The sequence below is a fragment of the Syngnathoides biaculeatus genome, chromosome 19, assembly GCF_019802595.1.
Source record: "Syngnathoides biaculeatus isolate LvHL_M chromosome 19, ASM1980259v1, whole genome shotgun sequence".
NCBI lineage: Eukaryota > Metazoa > Chordata > Actinopteri > Syngnathiformes > Syngnathidae > Syngnathoides > Syngnathoides biaculeatus.
In genome coordinates, this window is record NC_084658.1 from 3,548,699 (window position 1) to 3,572,500 (window position 23,802).

The 23,802-nt window shown below is 40.1% G+C and overlaps 1 protein-coding gene across 1 annotated transcript in view; it reads left to right on the top strand.

Moving 5' to 3' along the window:
• mllt10 (MLLT10 histone lysine methyltransferase DOT1L cofactor) overlaps nucleotides 1-23,802 on the top strand; it is a 98,413-nt gene that overhangs the window by 20,143 nt on the left and 54,468 nt on the right. The window contains 1 exon segment of the mRNA XM_061805041.1: nucleotides 7,919-7,973. Coding sequence (XP_061661025.1) covers nucleotides 7,919-7,973 — 55 coding nt within the window.

Consider the following 23,802-nt stretch of genomic DNA (forward strand, 5'->3'; position numbering starts at 1 on the left):
TGTGGGTTCTAAGTGACAGGTAGGTGTGTATAGAGCTGTTTAAAAAATAAGAGTTGGGGGGACTAATTTGTCTCACAGTTTATAGCATACGTTAAGTGATAATTGAGAATAAATCCCCTTGGTCAAACCAGCAAAATATAAGAAAGCACTTGTATTGTGTTCAAGACAAGTTAATCACACACAATACAAGACAAAACAACAACAAAATACAAGTACAAAGACTGTTTAATCGCGTGTAACACAAGCTAACGAGCAAAACGTCATATAGTCACCAAACTCGAACTAATATCTTCAGCAAATGGTCCAGGAATGCAGTGTGGTGTCCGTGTACCAGTCCGAAAGCAGCAGTATTACTAAAAAGCTCCGTCCGCAACTGACAATGTAATCCTTCTCTCAGAACGGAACAAAAGCACCGCGTCATATCAGTGGTGTCAGTGTACTTGTCCAAAAGCAGCAGCATTACTAAAAATCTCCGTCTGCGTCCGGCAACGTAATCCTTCTCTCAGAACGTAACAAATGATCCGCGTCATATCGCTGGTGGCTGCTGTTAGCCCCGATGCGGAGGTAGATCGGGCAGGGAGGTGGTTTGGCCGCGTGTAGGGAGGTGAAAGTAGCCCCCACCGGGCACCAGTGTCAGGGCAATCCCTGTAATAGTTACTTCCCCCGGCATGGGTCCTCCTGAGTACGCTACATACACAAAGCCTGTTAAAGAGTTAGGAAATCGAACAATTATAGGTCTGTCATTTTGAACATTTCATCGGGTTCCTCGTCCATCTGTTGGGGAGTCTGTTGTTAATTTGAAGTGGTCTGTACGTGATCTAAATATGGCTCGAAACGATCGGGTAATATGGCTCCAGTCACTTCACATGATTCTGAGATGTTCTCCTCTTCGAAAAGAGCTTCAGTCTCAGAAGGGGCGTCAGAAAAATCCAAAAATCTTTCTTGTTCATCTCCCACAGCAGGTGCCACAGCATTTTTTCAATGGTGATTGTGCCAGTGTGACATCTACAAATGGTGTTGCAGGCAATATGGCTGCCACTGGGATGTTGAGTGAGACTTCCCCAACTTTGCGCATTAATGACACTCTCTCCACCCATTTTTTCATATAGACATTGAAGTGAATAATATTATATGTAGTTTTCATAGTATCTATTTTAAAATATATATTTGGGTGTCAGTTGCACTTTAATCACCCTTACCTGCTGCACATGCTTCTCATCTCTATCGCTCTGTCTAGCCAACCTTTTTTACCCTTCTTTCGTGCCCTACCTGGTGTACACTTTGTCAATATGCCTCTTGTTAAGCCTTCGCCACCTTTACCTTTACCCTACGTCGCATCTCAATGTTTTTGTTTCACCTCTCCGCAGTCCTCTGTGTCCCAGTTCTTTTTTGCTAACCTCTTTCCTTGTATGACATCCTGTATTTTGGGGTTCCACCACATAGTTTCCTTCTCCCTTTCCTACCAGAAGACACACCAAGTACTCTCCAGCCTCTCTCTCTCTGATCATCTTGGCTGTAGTAGTCCAGTCTTCCGGGAGCTCTTCTTGTCCATCTCGCGCCTGTCTCACCTCTTTTCCAAAGGCTGCACAATATTCTTCCTTTCTCAGCTTCTACCAGACGATTTTCTGCTTTGCATTTGTCTTTATCTTCCTCCCCATTACCAGAGTCATCTTACACACCACCATCCTATGCTGTTGAGCAACACTCTCTCCTACCATTGCCTTACAGCAGGGGTTGGGAACCCATGGCTTGCGAACCATACCTGGCTATTTTGATGGCTCGCGTATGGCTCGCAGAACCCTCATAACGACATTACTGTATACAGTATGTCATTTCTGTCGCCTAGGCAAAATAAATTAGTTAGAGACAGGTTGTCCTAGTGGGGTTGGTGTAGTATGCTGTGGCAATTGATGTGGGAAGGTGCAGAATAGTCGAATGCAGATCGGGTGGAAATTAATTGGGCAAATGCTTTTGACAAGGATGGCTAAAAGATAAAGAGACAAGGAGTGCAGTTGTGCAGTTTTCAGTAAGAATGCACAGAGGAATTTACCTTTGTGGAGAAAGAAGGTTCTTTTGAGTCTAATTTATAATGACAAAATTGCAACATGAAATCCTCAAACATAAAGTGCCGCTTTGAAACACGCCATACACACGCCATTGGATCAAAATATCCTGGGGGGGGGGGTCAGCATGAAGAAAAAATGTTAAGAGCTACTGTCCAGAGTCCAAGCTAATCGGCAGCAACTCTGTGTTTGGTCACAAGGCGACTACAATTCATATAATTTTGCTGGTGGTTTGGCAATTCCGAGAAACGGAGAGCCATTCACAGAGGGGGAGTTTGCCACAACAGTCTTGCTGAATTTTGGCCATTAAATTGACTTTTTTTTTTTTTTTTTTTTTTTTTAACATAAAGACATGCCTTTTTCGGCAAGCTTTGCTGGCGAGCACACATAAGTGGGGAGAAATGGAAAAAAAATTACATTTGCAGACCAGTTGATTGTGAAAACTTGGAGCACACTTCCCACCATACTACAAACTGCAGCGTGAGCATTGCTGTACTGACCATGTTGTATTCTACCTATGCATGTGTGTTTCTCATATTTAAAAAAACCAAAACAAAACATTAAGACCAACCCACGTTCACGAATAATGGATATAAGTCTCAACAGCAGCATGAAGTTTAATATAATGATGTATGAAACTGACTACAAGCCCATCAGCAAAACCATGCCGCACCAGAAGTCACATTAAAATACTAATCCAGAGGAAATGTATTTTATGTCTGTCATACAAATGTAGCTAAAATTTAATTAAAAAATATTGAAAAAATTCTCAACAGAACAGAAATGAAATAAATTAGCGCCAAAGTGCACATTTTCTTTGGAACCCGAATGCCTCTGTCTTTCTCAAACCAAGGCTCTGTTGAGGTGTAGACAACTCCACTTGTCTATGTAGGAAGCTATTGTGTTAATCATACACCCTGCGAATGGGATCTTGAGGAGATAGACAGCAGTGATGAAACCATTTTTATGAAATGCTCCGTGGAAGTCATAGGAACTGGAGAGGAGGAATTTTCTTCTCATATTAAAAAACTGGTGTAATTCAACCATATACGTATGTTCGAACCGAAGTTGACGAACGCAACACAAGTACAGGATTCGGCGAGACCTGACCAAGTTGACGTGCAACTTTGCACTCAAAACATAGACTGGTATGTGCCCCACAAAATCTACGTACACCTTGTTGATGAAAGCTAATTCATACACTTTTCAACTTCTGATGCTGGTTACACACAACAGTGATTCATTTGTTGTTGTACTAGCGACTGAGTCGGTGTAAAACAAAAATCAAAACCTTCGGTATCATTCTGTGTTTATAAAGATCACATCTATAGTATGCTCTGAGTGGGACAGTACAGTACACTTACATTTAGCCAGTGATTTTCGTTATTTAAACTAAAGGATGAGTAATTGTAGCTAATAGCCAGATACATAGAAATATGTAATTTGTATTTGTATCTGTATTAGAAGGACATAAGGGACAAGTTATGAATTTAACATTCTCAATTTCTTAATTGTTGTTAAGGTAGCTTTGGATACATTCAAGTATGTCATGTTTTCACTCTTTCGTCAGAAGATAATGAATGACTAAATGATAGGGCTTTACGCCACAGCGGCATTATTTCAGCCTTATCTTGGTGAGGAAAGGATAGTAATGAAATACAACTTTGTGCTTAAAACAAACCAAATAATATTATTTTAGCTGATTATATTTTTTACCCAGGTGTAAATGTGGAGATTGCCAGCCAATGCCCTCCCAGAGAGAATGCCGCTGCTGTAAGAGAATTACAGAAACCGGCCGGAAGTTGGATGAAACTGCCTTGGCTTGCATTGTTAACCACAAAGGCTTTCACCCAGTCTGCCTAAACCCATTTGTATTGGAGACAGCCTGGCATGTCTTTCAATACCATTATGGCAGAAACGCCTTCACAGGAGGACATCAAAGAAATCGCCATGTGGCTTACAGACAGTTGGTGAGGTAGTGTTGCGGGCCTCTCGGCGAGAACAACAGGGTTGTTATAGCATCATGTGCTGTGCAGAGAATCTGAGCAGAATTTCCACCCCCAGGATATGAAGATGATGCCGTGTTCACAGGATTTATGCCCAGCTGATTAACATTACCCTTGTCTTTGCATGAAAACTAAAGTGTAAAATTGATGGACATTGCTGTCATTATGTGACACTTTGGACTCTAAAGTATCTTCGGTTGTTCTGGTGCAAAATTTGCCCTTCAAGTTGACTAATTAGAGTAAGCGAAATAGTTGAAGAATTTGTGATGTCATCTGTATGTATCACAGCACTGAAAAAGTTTCTAAACCAAGTTATTTTTTTTAAAAACCACTGAAGGTGAAACCATCATTCACTAAACACTTGTATATGGACATGCTAAACATTATATTGTTTCATTCCATAAAATATCATTAGGAGCCAGAGAGTTCACATCCAAAGTATGCCACCTCACCTTTGCTTTCACTGTTGAGGTCATATTTACAGAGGTTCACACAAGTTGAGAAAATGACTATTGAACAGACCATACTAATGCATTAATTTTTTGCATCATGCCACATGACTGGTTAATCAGCATGCGTCAGAGGTTCGTAACATAAAACATCTGCTGCTGAAGTCCCATCAGGATAGAATTTAGTTTCAGCTTAACAAACTGGCCACAGTTTTTAAATCGGCTTCTTCAAATTTTGTATTTTTTTTTATTTTTTATTTTCACTATATATTTCAACAGCTTTGATTTGAAAATCTTGAAAAATGATTCCAAATACCTAAGTTTTTGCTTGGTTTTGTGTACTGGCTGTTGAGAGGTGGTGATGCTTGGGCTTCAGCAGAGGAAGTCGTAGGTCCGCATCCACATAGAGGTTCCGGAGCTCTTCTAGCATGCGTTCCACATACCCTGAAAAATGGAAATTACATTACTTCTTACATATGCAGATACTACTGTCCTTGTTTACTCCTTCATCCTAAAGGTATAGTATTTTTTTAACATGGATTTAGAAACAATACCACACCAACAATCATATGAGGCATTGAAATTAATTCAAATTCAGATTTATAAAATATATCTGACCCCTCTATTCACAGATCTGAGGACTACATGTACAAGAAAACTGTAACATGATGGATTATTAAACTTACTCTTAAACTTTCCGTTTTTTTACATTTGGGGTTACAATTCTCTTTGTCTGGTGAAAGAAGCGAGTGGATAGTTGGAGTGGCACGTTGTAGTAACTTTGGCCTTCTGCAAGATAAAACAAAAAACATTTCATTCATATTTTCAATGTGGAATATTTTGTCAGATAAGACTGTCCATTGTTTATGGTGCATTCTTCACGTAATTTACATGCATTTAGCCCGTATTTTAAATAATGCACCGAACATTTGCGAGCACCTACTGCTGTAGTCAAATTTGAGGAAGACCCCAGCGTCAACAGTACACTAACTTTACACAATGTACAAATTCCGCCCCCTCCTAAACATCACATGGATACAGATTAGCTGACATACATATCTGTATCTGTATTGTACTTACGTTTAAAACGAGGTAGATACTTGTCAATACTAAACAATTGAGCACGCACATACTTACTTGCTACCAAAGCCAAGAGAATTCTGCACCGGGTTTTCAAAGCAGTCCTCTGTGAAATGCTTGGAACATATTGCTGTCCACTTTGATTTGTAAGTCCAATGCACCCTCTTTGTCTTCATAAACCTGGTCCATAACCTGCTCAACTGTTCATCTTTCGGCCATTCATGTAGGCTGACTGGATCGGCGTTTGACGCAGAACAGGCGAATGCAACACACTTCATTATTTTTTTCCTAGCTTTTTCTCTTTCTGGCTAAATGTTGTCGTGACGTGACATCACATTCTGGAAAGAACCGAACTTGCCCAATCTATGTGACATTTCGAACAAAATTTTGAGACGGACTTTGACGCTAATTTATTTCGTTTTTCTTGTGTTGTTAAATTATTTTTTTGATGACATTTTAGCTACATTTGTCTGATAGACAAGTCTCATACATTTCCTTTGGATTAGACCTTTTAATTGTAAGAAGTACTTTTGTCTTTTGTTAGCAAACTCATAATGTTATTTCAAATAATTTAAAGACTTATTGTACTCTTAAAGTGTTGGTCTTACATAAAATGCAAGAATAAACTTATATTTAGTTTTAAAAATATTGTATGGCTCTTATGGAATTACATTTTAAAATATTTGGCATTTATGGCTCTCTTAGCTAGAAGGTTCCCGACCCCTGCCTCCCAGTAACTTCCTTCAGATGACATCGTCTGCACAAAATGTAATCCACCTGCGTGCTTCTACCTCCGCCCTTGGAGGTCACCCTATGTTCCTGCCTCTTCTGGAAAAAAGTGTTCACTTCTGCCGTTTCCATCCTTTTTGCAAAGTCCACCACCATCTGTCCCTCAAAGTTCATTTCCCAGATGCTGTACTTACCCATCACTTCTTCATCTCCCCTGTTTCCCTCACAAACATGTCCATTAAAATCTTCACCAATCACAACTCTGTCTGTGATACTCAGAACTACTTCATGTAGTTCCTTCCAGAATTTCTTTTTCAACACTCACATCCTGCCTGTTGGTCAATGCCGCTAATCACATTATACATAACACCCTCAATTTCAAGTTTCAGCCTTATAATTCGATTTGATACTCTTTTTCTAGATATTCCTAGCTAGCTCTTCCTTTCATGAACTCCTACTCCATTTCTCTTTTCATTTACTCCATGGTAAAATAATTTAAACCCTGTCCCTAAACTTCTAACCTTATTACTTTTCCACCTGTTCTCTTACATTCACACTGTATCAACCTTTCTCGTAATCATCATGTCAACCAACTCCTTAGCTTTTCCTCACCTAGTCCCAACATTCAAAGTCCCTGCACTCAGTTGTACGCTCTGTGCATCCCTCTACCTTTTTTGCTGTAGAATCCGCTTTCCTCTTCTTCTTTGGCTTTGATCCACAGTAGCTGAATTTCCGCTGATGCCCTACTAGTTAACGGTGCCAGAGGCGGGTGTTGTTTACCCGGGCCACGACCGATCCAGTATGGGACTCTTTAGATGAATGCTCATATTTGTTTGGAAAAGTTTGAATCCGGATGCCCTTTTTGACGCAACCCTTTGCATTTATCTGGACTTGGGACCAGCCTACAGATTGCACTGGCTTGTGCCCCCATAGGGTTGCATTTTGTGTTATTACAAAGTTAATTTGTTTGACTAACTGACCTCCATCTACTGTAAAGTCAGGATGACTTTAGACAGTGGGAAAAAAAATCAATATTTGTAAAGCTCCAGTCGAGAACTTGTGGAGCTACATAAAAAGGCGGTTTCTGAAGCAAAACCAATAAATGTAAATGAATTGTGGAATGTTGATAAGGAATTTTGGAATTGAATAACAGCTGAAGTGCCACAAGTTGGTTGACTCCATGCCACACAGATGTGAAGCCGTTATAAAAAAAACTATGGTCATAAAACTAAATATTAATTTAGTGATTCAAAGGATTGGGAATCCAAGAAACAAGTTTGAATGAAATCGTTTTGAGTTTAAGTCAACGGCAGACTATTTTCTTGAACACACCTCTTTCAACAAAATGCCCAATTGCATTGACTTAAGACCATGTACTGTATATCATAAATTCTTGGTCTGATTGGTTTTCTGAGAATGTACTGCACCAACTGGTACCTTGTTTTACTTGTAGCAATAAAAAATATACAGAAAATGTGGAGTGATCTGGTTGGTCAGATTCTACTATTATTTTGAACAATACTGTAGAAACACAAAATTGTCATGATACCATTAATCCTTGTCTTACACAGTGCTTCTTATTTATCCGCAGAGATGTGAGCTGTGTCCCCACAAAGATGGCGCCCTGAAGAGGACTGACAATGGCGGTATGCAGTGCCGTACACACCCATGTCCTCGCTCATATCTGTGTTCAACTTTCTTATGTTGTTGATTGTGTGTCTGTGACAAGTTGAATATGCCTTGAGGGCTGCTAGTTAGTTAGTGTGTGTGTGTTTATGTATGTTTGTTTATGAGGGGGTGGTTCACGTTGGTTATAGTGCATAGCTTGTGAGGAGTCTCTTGGTGGGTTCACTTGAAGGTCAGTTTGGTGGAGAATGTAAATATTCTGTGTGTGTGTTTTTTGTGTCTGTGTGTATCTGTGTGTTGAATCAGTTAGAGAGAGGCACAGCTGTGGGATTGTGTGCAGGCCTGCAGGGAGGCATCATGACAGCACTAACACACACCGTTTTACTACTTTCTCCTTTATTTTACCCTTCCCATGACCCCGGTTTTCCTTGTCCTTTTCCTCTCCCCCTCTTTTCCTTCCATTTTCATTATCTTGTCCTGTCGGCCCGTTTCTCAACTTGTACTGCGTGCAACATTTTTACCACCGTTCAAGAAGAAAAGGGAATTGAACATTGGATCCACAATTTGGAACAAAGTCTCTTATAGAGACATACTCTTTTACATTTATCATGGGTACCCAGCAGAGAAGAAAAATGTTTGGAAGGTATTTGGGCATTATCACTTAGATTTGTATGCATCTTCTCTGCTTCACTATACATTTTGTTTTATACCAATTGAGGTCTTGTTGTATTGAAGTCAGCATTTTTGTTTTCTTGGTCCTGACAGTAATCGTTTTCATAGACCTGTAAACAAAGAGCTCATTTTTTTTTCTTTTGGGCCTAGTTTCTCTTGAATTTGAACCACAGCACAAATATATTGCCAAAAGTTCACCGTTCAAACACATTGGACTTCTTCGTTGCACAGCTTCACAAAAGGGGTTTTATGGTGTGAATTGTTAGTTTTACACTTTTATAGTCCTGTTTTATAGGTCTCTTCCAGATTCTTGGAGAGACTTCAAAACAACAACATGGCCCATTTCACACCCACTGGTTTCTCCCAGTCCCACCCTCCGCTCCACTCTCCCTATCCTGCCCGCAGGGTCAAAGGCAGGTCAGGGGTTCAACTGTAAGTTTAAGCCTGTTTTTGTTTCCTCTGTTGAGCTAAAGACAGACACCTCCAATGTGGCAGAAGTCTCCCACCAGCATCTGACCCACAGCTCACATTCTGCCACTCCTCAATTTGTCATCAATTCTCCTTTCAGTTTGTCTTTGCTGACAGGCAGCTGCTGTGCCCGTTGGTGACACAATATAGAGCCTCTTAGTTGCAACAGTATCAATTAAAAAAAAATTAAATTCAGTGACTTTGTTGCATACTTATTTGTATCTTAAGGAATGGGTGTTTGGCTAAATTGAACATTCAATTCAGTTGCATTATTCAAATGTACAGTTTCGGCCAAAAGTTTTGAGAATGACACAAGAATTTGTTTTTTTACAAAGGTTGCTGCTTCAGTGTTTTTAGATCTTTTTGTTAGATGTTACTATGATTTTTGATAGTTTCATGAGAAAGGAATTGGGTGAGTTTTTCAAATTCAACGACTCCCAACCATGTCTCCATCACCGCTGCGTGAAATCTGGACAACTGTATTGAGAAGTCAAATCACATACTCTGCGGATAAGAACGAATAAAAATTGGAAAATTGAATTGTGGAAAAAATTCAACACCTCACGGAAGAATGAGATTAATCTGACAGCAAGGCAAAGGGCAAAACCTCAAATAGACATTAAAAAAAACATTTTCTACAATGATACAATAATTTTGATTACCAAAATCAGGAAAATCCCTTGTAAACCAACTTCAGCACATTAAATAAGGCATTAATTACAGCTATCCAAGGTTCAAAAACTGTACGCAGCCACCAATCGAAATCACATAATTTTTTTTCATTTTTTTTTGTAGCACCTTATGTATATTCGAACAACCCAGACCAAAATGAAATTGAAACTTTTATGGATCCTCAATTAAATACACAAATTAAACAGCCTTGATGTTCCTTTAACCATCACAGAATTACAATTGTACAATTGTAACTCATTAATATTGACACCGTCTTAAAATATTGGCTTAAGTCAATTAACATTTTTCAGAACACCCAAAAAACTGCGCCAAATGTTGAATATGACTACCGTAATTTCTCGAGTATAATGCGTCTTTAAGTATAATGCACACCCCCGAAGGTGACCTAAAAAAATAATGAAAAAACTTCTACCAATGTACAATACGCACCACAAATTTCCTGTTACCCATACGCTCAAAACATTAGGAATTATCTGTATTTATATTTTTATGGGTTTGTACTTGTATTGTTTTTCAAAAACTGTCTGTACAACATTCATTAATAATCATTGTGCATGTGCTGGTTGAGCGGTAATATATAACATGGGAGAGGCCACAAGACACGCTTGTCCTGGTCCCTATAATTGTCAGAACAGAATCCCTCAACCAGATAAAATAAATGCTCAAAGATATCATAACATTTTATTAATACTGTTGATAACACACATAACAGTGTTAAATAAACAATTGAACACTGTTTAACTTAAACATTTTTTTGCATTAAATATTTGTGCATAAAACGTTTGTGCATAGTGCAGTTTATGCTCTCCATTACACATCCTTGGCCAAGCCTTCAAAAGAAGCATCTGACTCATCTCCAGTCTGAAAAATATCCACCGTAGCTACCTTTGGTGCATCACTGTCAAACTTATCATTGTTGACTTGGTCCACTTCGGGTGCTTCCTGCATTGCATCGTGAACATCCCATCTTGCTCCCACAGCATGTCATCCTCTGTGCCATTCATGGCGTTTGTGAGGAAATATGTTTTGAATACCAAGAGTTTTGGTTCAGCGGCGCACCCACTTATCCTCCATTCGGCGACAATCTGTAGGAGCTTTCCTACGGTGACTAGTGGCTATCAAAACAATGTGAGCTCAAACTTCGTAGAAACAAGCGTAATGGGCACATTTAAAGAAAAAAAAAGGCGAGCATTTCAATTGTGTGCGCTCTCCTGTTTTTTTTTTTTTTGTACTCACTACACCCTTACTACGTAAGTTGAGCTCATGCTGTTTTGATAACAACCTGAAGCAATTCAGCTTTCGTTGTTTTGAACTGCCGCGCTACTTATGGGTTCCTCCTGTCAGCGATGACGCATTTCTTTTAAGCGGCTGCACAAACAGTCATTGTAGTCGACATTTTTTGTCTTACTTTAAGTTAAAACAAACTCATGGGCAGTCGTTTCTGATCTTTGGTGCAGTAGCAACAATCAACGCCACGCTAACAATCGTAAAATGCGTAGCTCCCCGGGAAAGTTATGGGAGCTGAAGTTGGTGGCGCACGTTACCGTAATATATATAAATGTGTAACATAAGACATCGAATATCATATTGAAATGTATATGTATGCATTTTTTACCACTATATGTACCTTTATACGACTATACATTGTGATTTTATTTTTCATTTTTCATCCATACCTAAATATAATGCGCTCTATTAACTTTTTGAAAATATTTTTTGAAATAATTGCGCATTATTTTTGAGAAATTACGGTAATTATTTCACTCAAAAAAGTAATGATAATAGATGAATGTTGACATAGAAGAATGTCCGTCAGTTATGTTATAGAAGAGGAATAAAGGAGTTGAAAATCTTTGAGCATGCCTTTTTGACTTAAGAAAATTTAAAACTTTTATTCAATCAACAATTAAACATGAACAAACTAAACATAATGGTGAGGAAGTATGTGCATCTCCTCACTTTCTACCTCTAGTTCTTTGCTTCTTTTTTGACTGATGCCTGTTCTTCCTCTTCTTCATTTCCTTTCGGCTTGTCCCATTAGGGGTCGCCACAGCATGTCATCTTCGATTAACGCATATTTGTTTGGGACAGTTTTACGCCGGATGCCCTTCCTGACACAACTCCTCTGCATTTAGCTGGCGATATGACTGATGCCTGTTAGTATGGCAAAATATGAAATAAGTGACGACACTGGACTGACCTGTTTGATTGAAACGAGGTCCTGGAACTTTCTCTCCTTGACTCGCATAAAATATGGAAACATTCTTATCCATACCATTGGCTCATTTGGCACCTGTACCGTGGCAGTTCTTCCCACTCAGATTCTTCTGAGAATTACATCTTTAAATTGATCTTCCCTTAACTGCTAAGTAGAAGACACCTTGCAAGTGATCCACAGTCGGATCTCCAGCTTTTTCTCCTGGTCTGATGCTCATGAAGTAAGATCCATTCAGTTTAAGAAAATCATCATGCTTAAGCGACCTGACATGGTAAGGAGAGTTTTGCAGTCTGATCTATGATAATGTAATCTTTTGGCGTGGCGTAACTATTTTGCGTTCAGTAGTACGATGCATGTAGTGGCTTACGGCCATGGTACCCTTAGAACGCCCGATCTTGTCAGATCTCAGAAGCTAAGCAGCTTTGGTCCGAGTTGGTACCGGTTTAGATGGGAGACTGGTTGGGAATACCAAGTGCTGTAAACTTCTCTCTCCGGTTAAAATGCAGAGGGGTTGCGTCAGGAAGGGTATCCGGCATAAAACTTTGCCAAACAAATGTCCGTTCATCTGAGATAACATGCTGTGGCGGCGCCTAACGGGACAAGCCGAAAGGAAAAGAAGAAGACGACGACGTACGATACATGTAGTCACACTCCATTTGTGTGTGTGTGTGTGTGTGTGTGTGTGTGTGTGCGGGCGCGCCTGCAAAAACGTATTTCTGGGTTATTAGTAACCCTTATTTCCTTCTAAAGCTCAGAGAATGCATTTGACACACATGCATTGCGGTTCTGTTATCTGCAACCATCGCTCCACACTATCATCTCCTTCAGATGGTCTTTAATCACACCTTCAAAATTGCAATATCGAAGGTGTGCAAATCCCTCATTATTGAGGTCATCCTCTGATTCATTCCAAATGTAGCCATTCCCTTTTTTTTATTTCAAGGTGAAGAGAGTGAAGTTAGGGACCTGCAGTTTTGTTTTATAATACAAGCTGCTAGCTTTGTTTTTTGAGCACAGTAGCACAGCTTGCAAGTCTATTGACGAAACAGGCTTCTCATTATTTGCTGAATCCTTGTCATGTGATTTCTCTTACCTTGCTTCATCTTTCTTGGTTTCGTGCACCTTATTCGGGCTCACTAATATTGCCATGTTTTATATAAACACACTGATCTCTCTGTGGAATGAATACAAAACAGTTTCCTCCATGGAACACATTTGTGAAATATCGAATTCCAACCACCCACACTCCAACAATTCCAGTTGCCTGTTGATAATTCCTTTTGTAAATGGGCTATGGTTGTGCCCGGATGAAGGAATATTTTGTCCTTATAGGTCTCTGTGGTTTTGCAATGGTGTGAATCAACTGTGGGGAAGTCCCTCAACCAAATGTTAAAGAAATCTTTGGTATTGGTTTCTTCCATCCACATATCCTTTAAATCACCATATCCTTTATATTTGCACACAGGTAGTATGTGATTTGTGTACCATATGTGCTGACTGTGTTTATGTGATTGCTTTCTTTTGACCTTAACTTTAACATAGATTAGGTAGCATGTGATTTATGTATCTTATGTGCTGACATTGTCCATTTGATTGCTTTTTTTTTTTTTTTTTTTTTTTTTACTATCTGCAACCCGTTGGGCAGGACTATATTGTACAAGCTGTCGGCCGGTCCTAAGCCCGGATAAATGCAGAGGGTTGCGTCAGGAAGGGCATCCGGTGTAAAACTGTGCCAAACATATATGAGCGTTCATCATACGAATTCCATAACAGTTAGCTCGTGGCCCCGGCTTCCTATGCCCGCCCCCGGAACTGTTAATCTGCAAGACGTAGGTAGAAATTCTGATAATGTAGGTCGAAGACAAAAAAGTGGAGGAAATCGGCTTAGTCGGAAGAAGAAGAAGAGAAATGCACAAACCCTATAGCTGTGTGCAGGGATTTTGAATGTTGAGAATATGACAGTCATCCAAGGAAAGAGATTAGCACAGAAGTGGGACACGGAGAGGACTGAGGAGAGGCGAAAGGAATACATTAAGATGCGTCGTAGGGCAAAGGTAGAGGTGGCAAAGGCTAAACAAAAGGCATATGACGACAGGTACACTTGGTTGGATTCGAAAGAAGGAGAATAGGATAAAGGGATTAGAGATGGGAAGGATGTGCAGCAAGTAAAGGTGATTAAGGATAGCGATGGAAATATGTTGATTGGTGCCAGTAGTGTGCTAAGGAGATGGAAAGAGTACTTTGAGAAATTAATGAATGAAGAAAATGGGAGAGAAGGTGGAATAGAAGAGGCAAGCGTGAATGACCGGGAAGTGGCAATGATTAGTAATGGGGAAATTAAAAAGGCACTCAATAGAATGAAAGACAGTTGGTCCCGACAACATACCAGTGGAGGTATGGAAGCAAGTTGGTAAGGTGGCTGTGGAGTTTTTTTTTAACAACTTATTCAATAGAATACTAGCTGGAGAAGAGATGCAAGAAGTATGGAGGAAACGTGTGCTAGCCCCCATTTTTAAGAACAAAGTCGATATTCAGATCTGTGGAAACTACAGAGGAATGAAGAGGATGAGCCACACAATGAAGTTATGGGAAAGAGTAGTGGAGGCAAGACTCAGAACAGAAGTAAATATATGTGAGCAACAGTATGGTTTCATGCCTAGAAAGAGTACCACAGATGCATTATTTGCATTGAGAATGCTCGTGGAAAAGTACAGAGAAGGTCACAAGGAGCTATATTGTGTTTTCGTAGACCTAGAGAAAGGCTTTGACAGAGTACCAAGAGAGGAACTATGGTACTATATAAGCAAGTCTGCTGTGGCGGAGAAATATGTTAGAATAGTACAAGACATGTATAAGGGCAGCAAAACAGCGGTGAGATGTGTTGTGGGTATATCAGAAGAATTTAAGGTGGAGGTGGGATTGTATCAGGGATCCGCACTGAGCCCCTTCCTGTTTGCGGTAGTAATGGATAGGCTGACAGACAAGGTTAGACTGGGATCCCCTTGGACCATGATGCTCACAGATGATTTTGTGATCTGTCGTGAAAGCAGGGAGCAGGCGGAGGAACAATTAGAAAGATGGAGGTACACACTGGAAAGGAGAGGAATGAAGATTAGCCGAAGTAAAGCAGAATATATGTGCGTGAATGAGAGGGGCAGAGGAGGAAGAGTGAAGCTCAAGGGAGAAGAGATAGCGAGGGTGCATGACTTCAAATACTTGGGGTCAACAATACATAGCAATGGTGAGTGTGGTAAGGAAGTGAAGAAACGACTACAAGCTGGCTGGAACAGTTGGCGGAAGGTGTCTGGTGTTCTATGTGACAGAAGAGTCTCCGCTCGGATGAAGGGCAAAGTTTACAAAAGAGTGGTGAGGCCGTCCATGATGTACGGATTAGAGACGGTAGCTTCTGAAGAAACAACAGGAAGCAGACTTAGATGGTTTGGACCTGCTTAGAGGCGAGAGAGGGAGTATATTGGTAGAAGGGTGCTGAGGATGGAGCTGCCAGGCAAAAGACCGAGAGGAAGACCAAAGAAAAGGTTGATGGATGTTGTGAGGAAGGACATGAGGACAGTGGGTGTTCGAGAGGAGGATGCACATGATAGGCTTAGATGGAAAAAGATGACACGCTCTGGCAAACCCAAGACAGACAAGCCGAAAGAAAAAGAAGTTAACAAGATAAACTATAAGCCCCAAAAATTAAAAAGCTTGTGGTTCCGATTTACCAACCGAACTTGAAAATTCCCACCGACCCTAACATTTTTACACCACGTAATAAATATGTCAGGGGTTCTCGACGGTCACGCGCACATTCGCAGCGCGCACCATGCATGTACTCGCGGCGCGCCCTGATTGCAGAATCACAGGATTAAGTCGGGTGTTTGACAGGAGCCGGGGCGGACGGCGGTGTGGCTGTGTGCCATTTCCTCGTGCGCGCCGATTATTTTGTGTATTTAAGCCTTATTTTTCATGCCACTTGTTTTCAGATCGTTGTCTGTATATGCATGTGTTCATGAGCATCAGCTAGCATAATTGCCTCATCCCATGTCATAGCGTTACCAAGTCAAATCAAGTCATGTTACGTTTTCATGTTTTCCCACATTTGATTTTTGACATTTTCATGTTATTTAGACCAAGTCTTGGGGATTTTTGATCTTGTTATCGACAAGAGAGCCTCACCGAGTACATTTGTAAAGGAAATAATATTTGGTACAAGCATACGCCGCAGCTGTGTAAAAGCTGCAAGTGCCCACATTGAAACCCACATTGAAACACGAGATGTTTACAAAGACTGTACACAGAAAGAATTTACCGCTAGCGCGGCGCTAGCATTAGCACTGGCGCCAGCACTAATGCTAACAGAGCTGGTTGAACTAAAACTTATCGGTAAATATCACTGAGACATGCCAATAACACACCAGCAACACTGTAGCACAGAGCTAATGCTAGCACAGCGCTAACAGAGCCGTAAAAACTCACTTCCTCGGGACATATATTGCATCATTCTCATTCTTACCTTTTACGCCCGAGTGACCCCTTGCGGCCGTAAGAAAAAAACGCTCAAAGTAGTCGCATTAGCACATAAACCGCAGGGTTGAAAGCATGTGAAAAAGTCATGGCTTGTAGGCTGGAAATTACGGTAGATATCATTATCTAAAAAGTCCGCACTGCGAGACTTGAAAAGGTACTCCCGTCGATGCAATGACCAGACAGGTCATGAATAATCTCAGATGCTTGTTAAATTTATTAAGCATGTTGCAGCGTAAAATTTTAAACTCAATCATCATGTCCCTTGATGCAGAGAAAGCTCTTGATAGATTTCACTGGGCTTGCCTCTTTGCAGTACTTTGGAACTACGGATTTGTAGATTAATTTATACATTTGAGAGCAACATAAAATTTGTTGAAAGTAAGAGTCACCACAAACAGGATTACTTCATTTTTCATTCAAGTTTTACATTACAAAGAGGAACCGGTTTCACCAGTGCTATTTGTAATATTTATTGAACAGTTTGTTACTGCAATAAGTCAGAACGCTAATGTATCTTTGTATCTGCTCACTAGTGACTCGTAACAGCTGACAACTGCAAAGAGTTATTATTTTAGTGAAAAAATATATTCCATCAGATCAAAATGTCTGCATACATCAGCAAAAAGATAAAATGATTTTACATCTGGAGCTACCAGAGAAAACACTATTAACTTGTCAGAAATTGATACAGTTGACCAAAAAACTGTAGAGAAAACTGTTCAGGAGTTGAAACCATCAATGACCTGTCTTGACTCAAGACCATCTAACTTTTTCAAAACCATTGAGAAGTCAGTGCTACCTGATTTGCAGCAAATAATCAATTGCTCACTTCAGTCTGGCAAGTTTCCCAAAAGCTCTTTAAAGTAGCTGCTGTTAAGCCGCTTCTAAAAAACAGAGCACTGGACGATTCCATGTTAGCAAACTATAGACCCTTCTCAAATCTCCCGTTCATAGCCAAGATTTTTGAGATAGTTATTTTCAATCAACTAAACAATTTCTTGCATTTAAATGGACTTTTGGACACATTTCATTCAGGTTTCTGAACTCATAACAGTACATAATCTGCTATTATCAAAGTGCTAAATGATACAAGGTTGAATACTGACTCAGGAAAGGTGTCAGTTTTGGTCTTGTTGGATCTCAGCGTTGCTTTTGATACGGTCGATCCTCATATACTGCTCAACAGGTTGGAAACTGTGTAGGACTAAATGGAACGGTCCTTAAATTGTTTTTGGTCCTACCTGGAGTAAGGGAGCTACATACTTTGTAACCATTAGAAGTGTTCAATCTCAACAGATGCCAATGACCTATGGTGTCCCTCAAGGGTCAGGTTGTGGACCTTTCCTGTTCAGCCTGTATATCCTGCCCTTTGGTCAAAGTCTTCAAAACTTTAATTTTGACTATCGTAGCTATGCAGATGACACACAGTTGCAGTGCCTTGTGAAAGTATTCGGCCCCCTTGAACTTTTCAACCTCTTGCCACATTTCAGGCTTCAAACATAAAGATATAAAATAATTTTTTTTAGTCAAGAATCAACATCAAGTCGGACACAATCGTAAAGTGGAATGAAGTTTATTGGATATTTTAAACTTTTTTTTAAACAAATAAAAACCTGAAAAGTGGGGTGTGCAATATTATTCAGCCCCTTTACTTTAGTGCAGCAAACTCACTCCAGAAGTGCAGTGAGGATCTTTGAATGATCCAATATTGACTGATGGTGATAAATAGAATCCACCTGTTTGTAATCAAGTCTCCGTATAAATGCACCTACTCTGTCATAGTCTCAGGGTTTTGTTTAAAGTGCAGAGAGCATCATGAAGACCAAGGAACACACCAGGCATGTCCGAGATACTGTCGTGGAGAAGTTTAAAACCGGATTTGGATAAAAAAAAGATTTCCCAACCTTTAAACAACTCAAGGAGGACTGTGCAAGCAATCATATTGAAATGGAAGGAGTTTCAGACCATTGCAAATCGACCAAGACCCGGCCGTCCCTCTAAACTTTCACCTCGAACAAGGAGAAGACTGATCAGAGATGCAGCCAAGAGGCCCATGATCACTCTTGATGAGCTGCAGAGATCTACAGCTGAGGTGGGAGAGTCTGTCCAGAGGACAACAATCATTCGTACACTTCACAAATCTGGACTTTATGGAAGAGTGGCAAGACGAAAGCCATTTCTCATAGATATCCATAAAAAGTGTCATTTAAAGTTTACCACAAGCCCCTGGGAGAGAGACCAAACATGTGGAAGAAGGTGCTCTGGCCAGATTAAACCAAAATCGAACTTTTTGGCCACAATGCAAAATGATATGTTTGGCGTAAAAGCAACACATCTCATCACCCTGAACACACCATCCCCACTGTCAAACATGGTGGTGGCAGCCACATGGTGTGGGCCTGCTTTTCTTCAGCTGTGACAGGGAAGACTGTTAAAATTGATGGGAAGATGAATGGAGCCAAATGCAGGACCATTCTGGAAGAAAACCTGTTGGAGTCTGCAAAAGACCTGACACTGGGATGAAGATTTATCTTCCAACAGGACAATGATACAAAACATAAAGCTAAATCTTCAATGGAATGGTTCACAAATAAACGTATCCAGGTGTTAGAATGGCCAAGTCAAAGTCCAGACCTGAATCCAATCGAGAATCTGTGGGAAGAGCTGAAAACTGCTGTTCACAAACGCCCTACATCCAGCCTCACTGAGCTCAAGCTGTTTTGCAAGGAAGAATGGGCAAGAATTTCAGTCTCTCCAAACTGATTGAGACACACCCCAAGTGAAAAGCAAAAAAGCAAAAGGTGGCGCTACAAAGTATTAATGCAACGAACAATATTGCACGCCCCAATTTTCAGGTTTTTGTTTAAAAATGTTTAAAATATCCAATAGATTTCGTTTCACGATTGTGCCCCTCTTTTTGAATCTTACCAAAAAACTTTAATTTTATATCTTTCATGTTTGAAGCCTGAAATGTGGCGAAAGTTTTAAAGTTCAAGGGGGCCGAATACTTTCACAAGCCACTGTATATTTAGCAGCGTCTCAAGATGACAAATGAGGTATTCTGCCATTGTCTACATCAGATAAATACTGTAACTGGATGAGTCAAAATTTTCTTCAACTAAATCACAATAAAACTGAGACAATTGTTTTTGGCAATAAAGAAAAAAGAATTGCTGTTAGTAAACACCTGAATTCTGTCTTTAAAACCAAAGACCAAGTCCAAAACCTTGGTGTTCTGATTGATTCTGACCTGACTTTCAACAATCATATCAAATCAATCACAAAAACTTCCTTCTACCATCTGACAAACATATCTAGAGTGAAGGCTCATGTGTGTCAAAACAGACCAGGAAACGCTCATCCATGCTTTTATCTCAAGTAGACTTGACTACTGCAATGGTCTTCTGACTGGACTCACCAAATAGAGTATTAAACAGCTGCATCTCATTCAGAATGCTGCAGCTCACGTTCTGACCAAAACAAAACGGTCAGAGGATATAACTCCTTGCTCTGGCTTCCAGTCACCTTTATAATAGATTTTAAAGTTCTGCTACTGGTCTATAAATCACATCATGATTTAGGTCCTGAATACATGAAAGAAATGCTTACGAAATACAAACCTAGAAGAACTCTGAACTTGACTGACTCAGGTCAAATAGTGGAGCACAGAGTCCAAAGCAAACATGGTGACGCAGCATTCAGCTATTATGCTGCACACAAATGGAATACGTTGCCAACAGAACTGAGGTCAGCCCCAAGTGTGAATGTTTTTAAATCCAGGTTGAGAACTTTTTTTTTTTTTTCCCCCTCATGCTTTTTAGATTATATCCACTTTTAAATCATATTACTTGCACTGTATGCAGGTTTAATTCTTTTTTTATATATATATTTTTTGTAATTTTTGTTTTTATCCCATTTTAAATGTTTTATCTTTGTTTTCAAATGCTTTTAATCATGTAAAGCACATTGTGTTTCCTTGTGTATGAAATGCGCTATACAAATAAATTTGCTTTTCTTTGCATTGCTTAGTGAGAGAACACAAAATCAATCTGTATGCTGTTGATCTTCTGCTTTACTTACAGGAAACCTTGTATTCTCTTCAGCCAGTCTTCAATCTCATTAAAATTTTTTTTTTTGCAGAAATAGACCATCAACTGTATAAAATCAACAATACAGAGTGCCCTTGCTCATTCACGGTTCACAGTTCGCACCAAGCATATTCACAGATTTTTCTCTCCATGTTTTCTTTTTTTAACTCATGGTATTTTCACGATTGCAGAGGTCTTAAATTCTCTTCTAAATAGATGAGGCGCTACATTAGACGTGGCACATTTCAATGTGGTGCACCTTATGTGCACGCCGAGTTCCAACATTTGCGAATCTTGTTGCTTGACTTGTCCAACAAAGTACACTTAAACATACTTTGTTAAACTGTTAACATGAATGCTAGCACATATTTTAGCGTGTATGTAATGGCCATATGATGGTGCTCACGAGGCAGTGAAGAACAATTGCATTTCAAATCTGTAGTCTTACATTGCCTCAGACTCTGCCTGTGTAGGCAGGTCATTACTGATGATGATGTACCCACTCACCGTGTCACATCTAAACCGAAATTATCTCACCACAGCAAACAAAATAGCATAACTAGCAAATAATAAAACAAACAAAAGAACGCTATTTACATCCAGCATGCTTTGCAGCACCAAGATATTCCTTAGTGCTGAAAACCATGCTGGGAGCATTTAAATAGTGTTGTAAGTGCATGTTTGACAGTCTGAAATGGTATGTGACAGAGGCCTTCTAACGGTCTTCAACTCCGATACTGAAGACGACGACTTAAGTGGTTTGTGAACAGGAGGAGAATGAATAAAAACTGACTTGGGGGTGGACGCTACACAGAGTGGATGTGACTTATTATCCAGTCCACGCTGTTGTGTGGGAAAATACAATACTATTTCTCCCCAACTCACAAAGATCACCAATCTAAATATACACCACTTCTGGAAAAAAAAAATGGTCAACTGACTAAAGATGATGGAATAACATGCCTGTATCCCTACTGGGAAGATTGGCCACAATGAAAATGAAAACTTTATACATCCATCCATTTTCTGACTCAATTATTCTCACCAGGGTTGCGGGAGTTCTCGAGTCAATCCCAGCTATCTTCGTGCAGTAGAGTGGGTACACCATGAACTGGTTGTCAGCCAATCGCAGCGGACATAGAAACAAACCTAGAGAAGAGAAACCTTTCGTACTTAGAATCACACCTAAGGGCAATTTTGCGTCTCTAATTAATGCATGTTTTTGTGAGCATGTGGGAGGAAACAAGAGTGTGCGGAGAAAACCCCGTCCAAGGCACAGGGAGAACATGCAAAGTCCACACAAGCGGGTCCGGAATTTGAACCCCAGTCCTGAGAACTGTCAGGCAGAGGGTCAAAAAGTTGCACCACCGTGTCGCCAAGAAAACTTTACGTTAAATTATTTTCAATTATTCTGTTTGACCACATTTAAATGCTTTCCAACCTCGTTGCTTACTGGATGGCAAAATGACAATACAACTCCCATTTTTTAGTGATCTTTTTGTAAATATTGGCCTGCTTATAAGAGTCCTTTTCATCATGGTATTTCGTTGTGTGGCTTATGGTTGTAAGAGACAGAAAATGTTGATGATGCTCCCAATGTTATGTTATTAATGTTATGTGATATACTATATATAAATATATATGTATATTTAAAATACCAAATTTGCTTGTTGTGCTCTGTATTCTCTGTGCTTTCATCCTGGATCAGGCTGTGCCAAGGTGGAATTTTAAAATTATACACAATCTCATCCTGTACTCTGTACTTTGGCTGGCTTCAGACCAGACCTTTCCCACTCGAAAAGAAAAAATCTCATCCAGTTTAACCACTTTTTCTTCGATTATACACATACTCCGATAGTCATTGCATCTTGAAACAACAGCATTTCTTTTTTAACTTTCTCCACTAATATTGAAAGTAAACATAAGCAGCATGTCTCGCTCGTCTTTGCTCTACGTTTCCCAGACTGTGTTGCAAACTAAAGCAGCGGTGGTGGACGGTGTCATTATAAAACACATTGATGGGCTGCCCAAGTACTGTAACATTTGTAATTATGAGTACGTCTTTAACAGAGGGGATGGGGTGTGGGTGTAAAGTAAATTGGGAAAAAAGTGGGGCAGAGCAGTGGTCATTGTTAGAGAAAGTTCTGTGTGCTGCCTAAAAGAAACCAGACTTCATTTTTGTTACAGTACATATGTGAATTGTGCCATTGGATGTAACAAATAGTCATCCCTTCTTCTTCTTCTTCTTCTTCTTCTTCTTTTCCTTTTGGCTTGTCCCATTAGGGGTCGCCACAGCATGTCATCTCAGATGAACGCATATTTGTCTGGTACAGTTTTACGCCGGATGCCCTTCCTGACGCAACCCCTCTGCATTTAGCCGGGAGAAAAGCTCACAGCACCTGGTATTCCCAAGCGGTCTCTCATCCAATCACTAACCAGGACCAAACACACTGAGCTTCCGAGATCTGACGAGATCGGCGTTCTCAGGATAGCATTGCTGTAATCCAACCAGTTATCCCTCACTCATTGAATCACATTGGAAAAACTGAACAGCTGTATGTTATACTTTCAATTTACATTGGATTTATTTATTTTTTTGCCAAGAGACTGCATCAGCGGAGCCCAATTGCGCACGCGTGCAGTTAAGAGGGAACATTGGCTGACTTTTTTTTGGCACTCTGTCCCACGATCGACCAAGACTCCCCGGTCGATCCCGATCATCACATTGAGCACCCCTGATCCAGAGTGATGATGGGCCTCTTGGCTGCATCTCTGATCAGTCTTCTCCTTGTTCGAGGGGACAGTTTCGAGGGACAGCTCAACAATCTTGGTAGATTTGCAGTGGTCTGATTTTCCTTCCATTTCAATATGATTGCTTGCACAGTGGTCCTTGAGATGTTTAAAGCTTGGGAAATATTTTTGTATCCAAATCCGGCTTTAAACTTCTCCACAACAGTATCTCAGACTTTTCTGGTTTGTTCCTTGATCTTCACGATGCTCTCTGCACTTGTTGTTAATTCGTGCCCAAAAATGTTAATTTTATATCTTTGTTTGTAGCAATGAAATGTACCAAAAGGTTGAAAAGGTCAAGAGAGCCGAATGCTTTCACAAGACACTGTATCTAACCAATTACAGTAACTCATCAAATGGTTGCACTACAACGAGGAAAACCCCCATTTATTT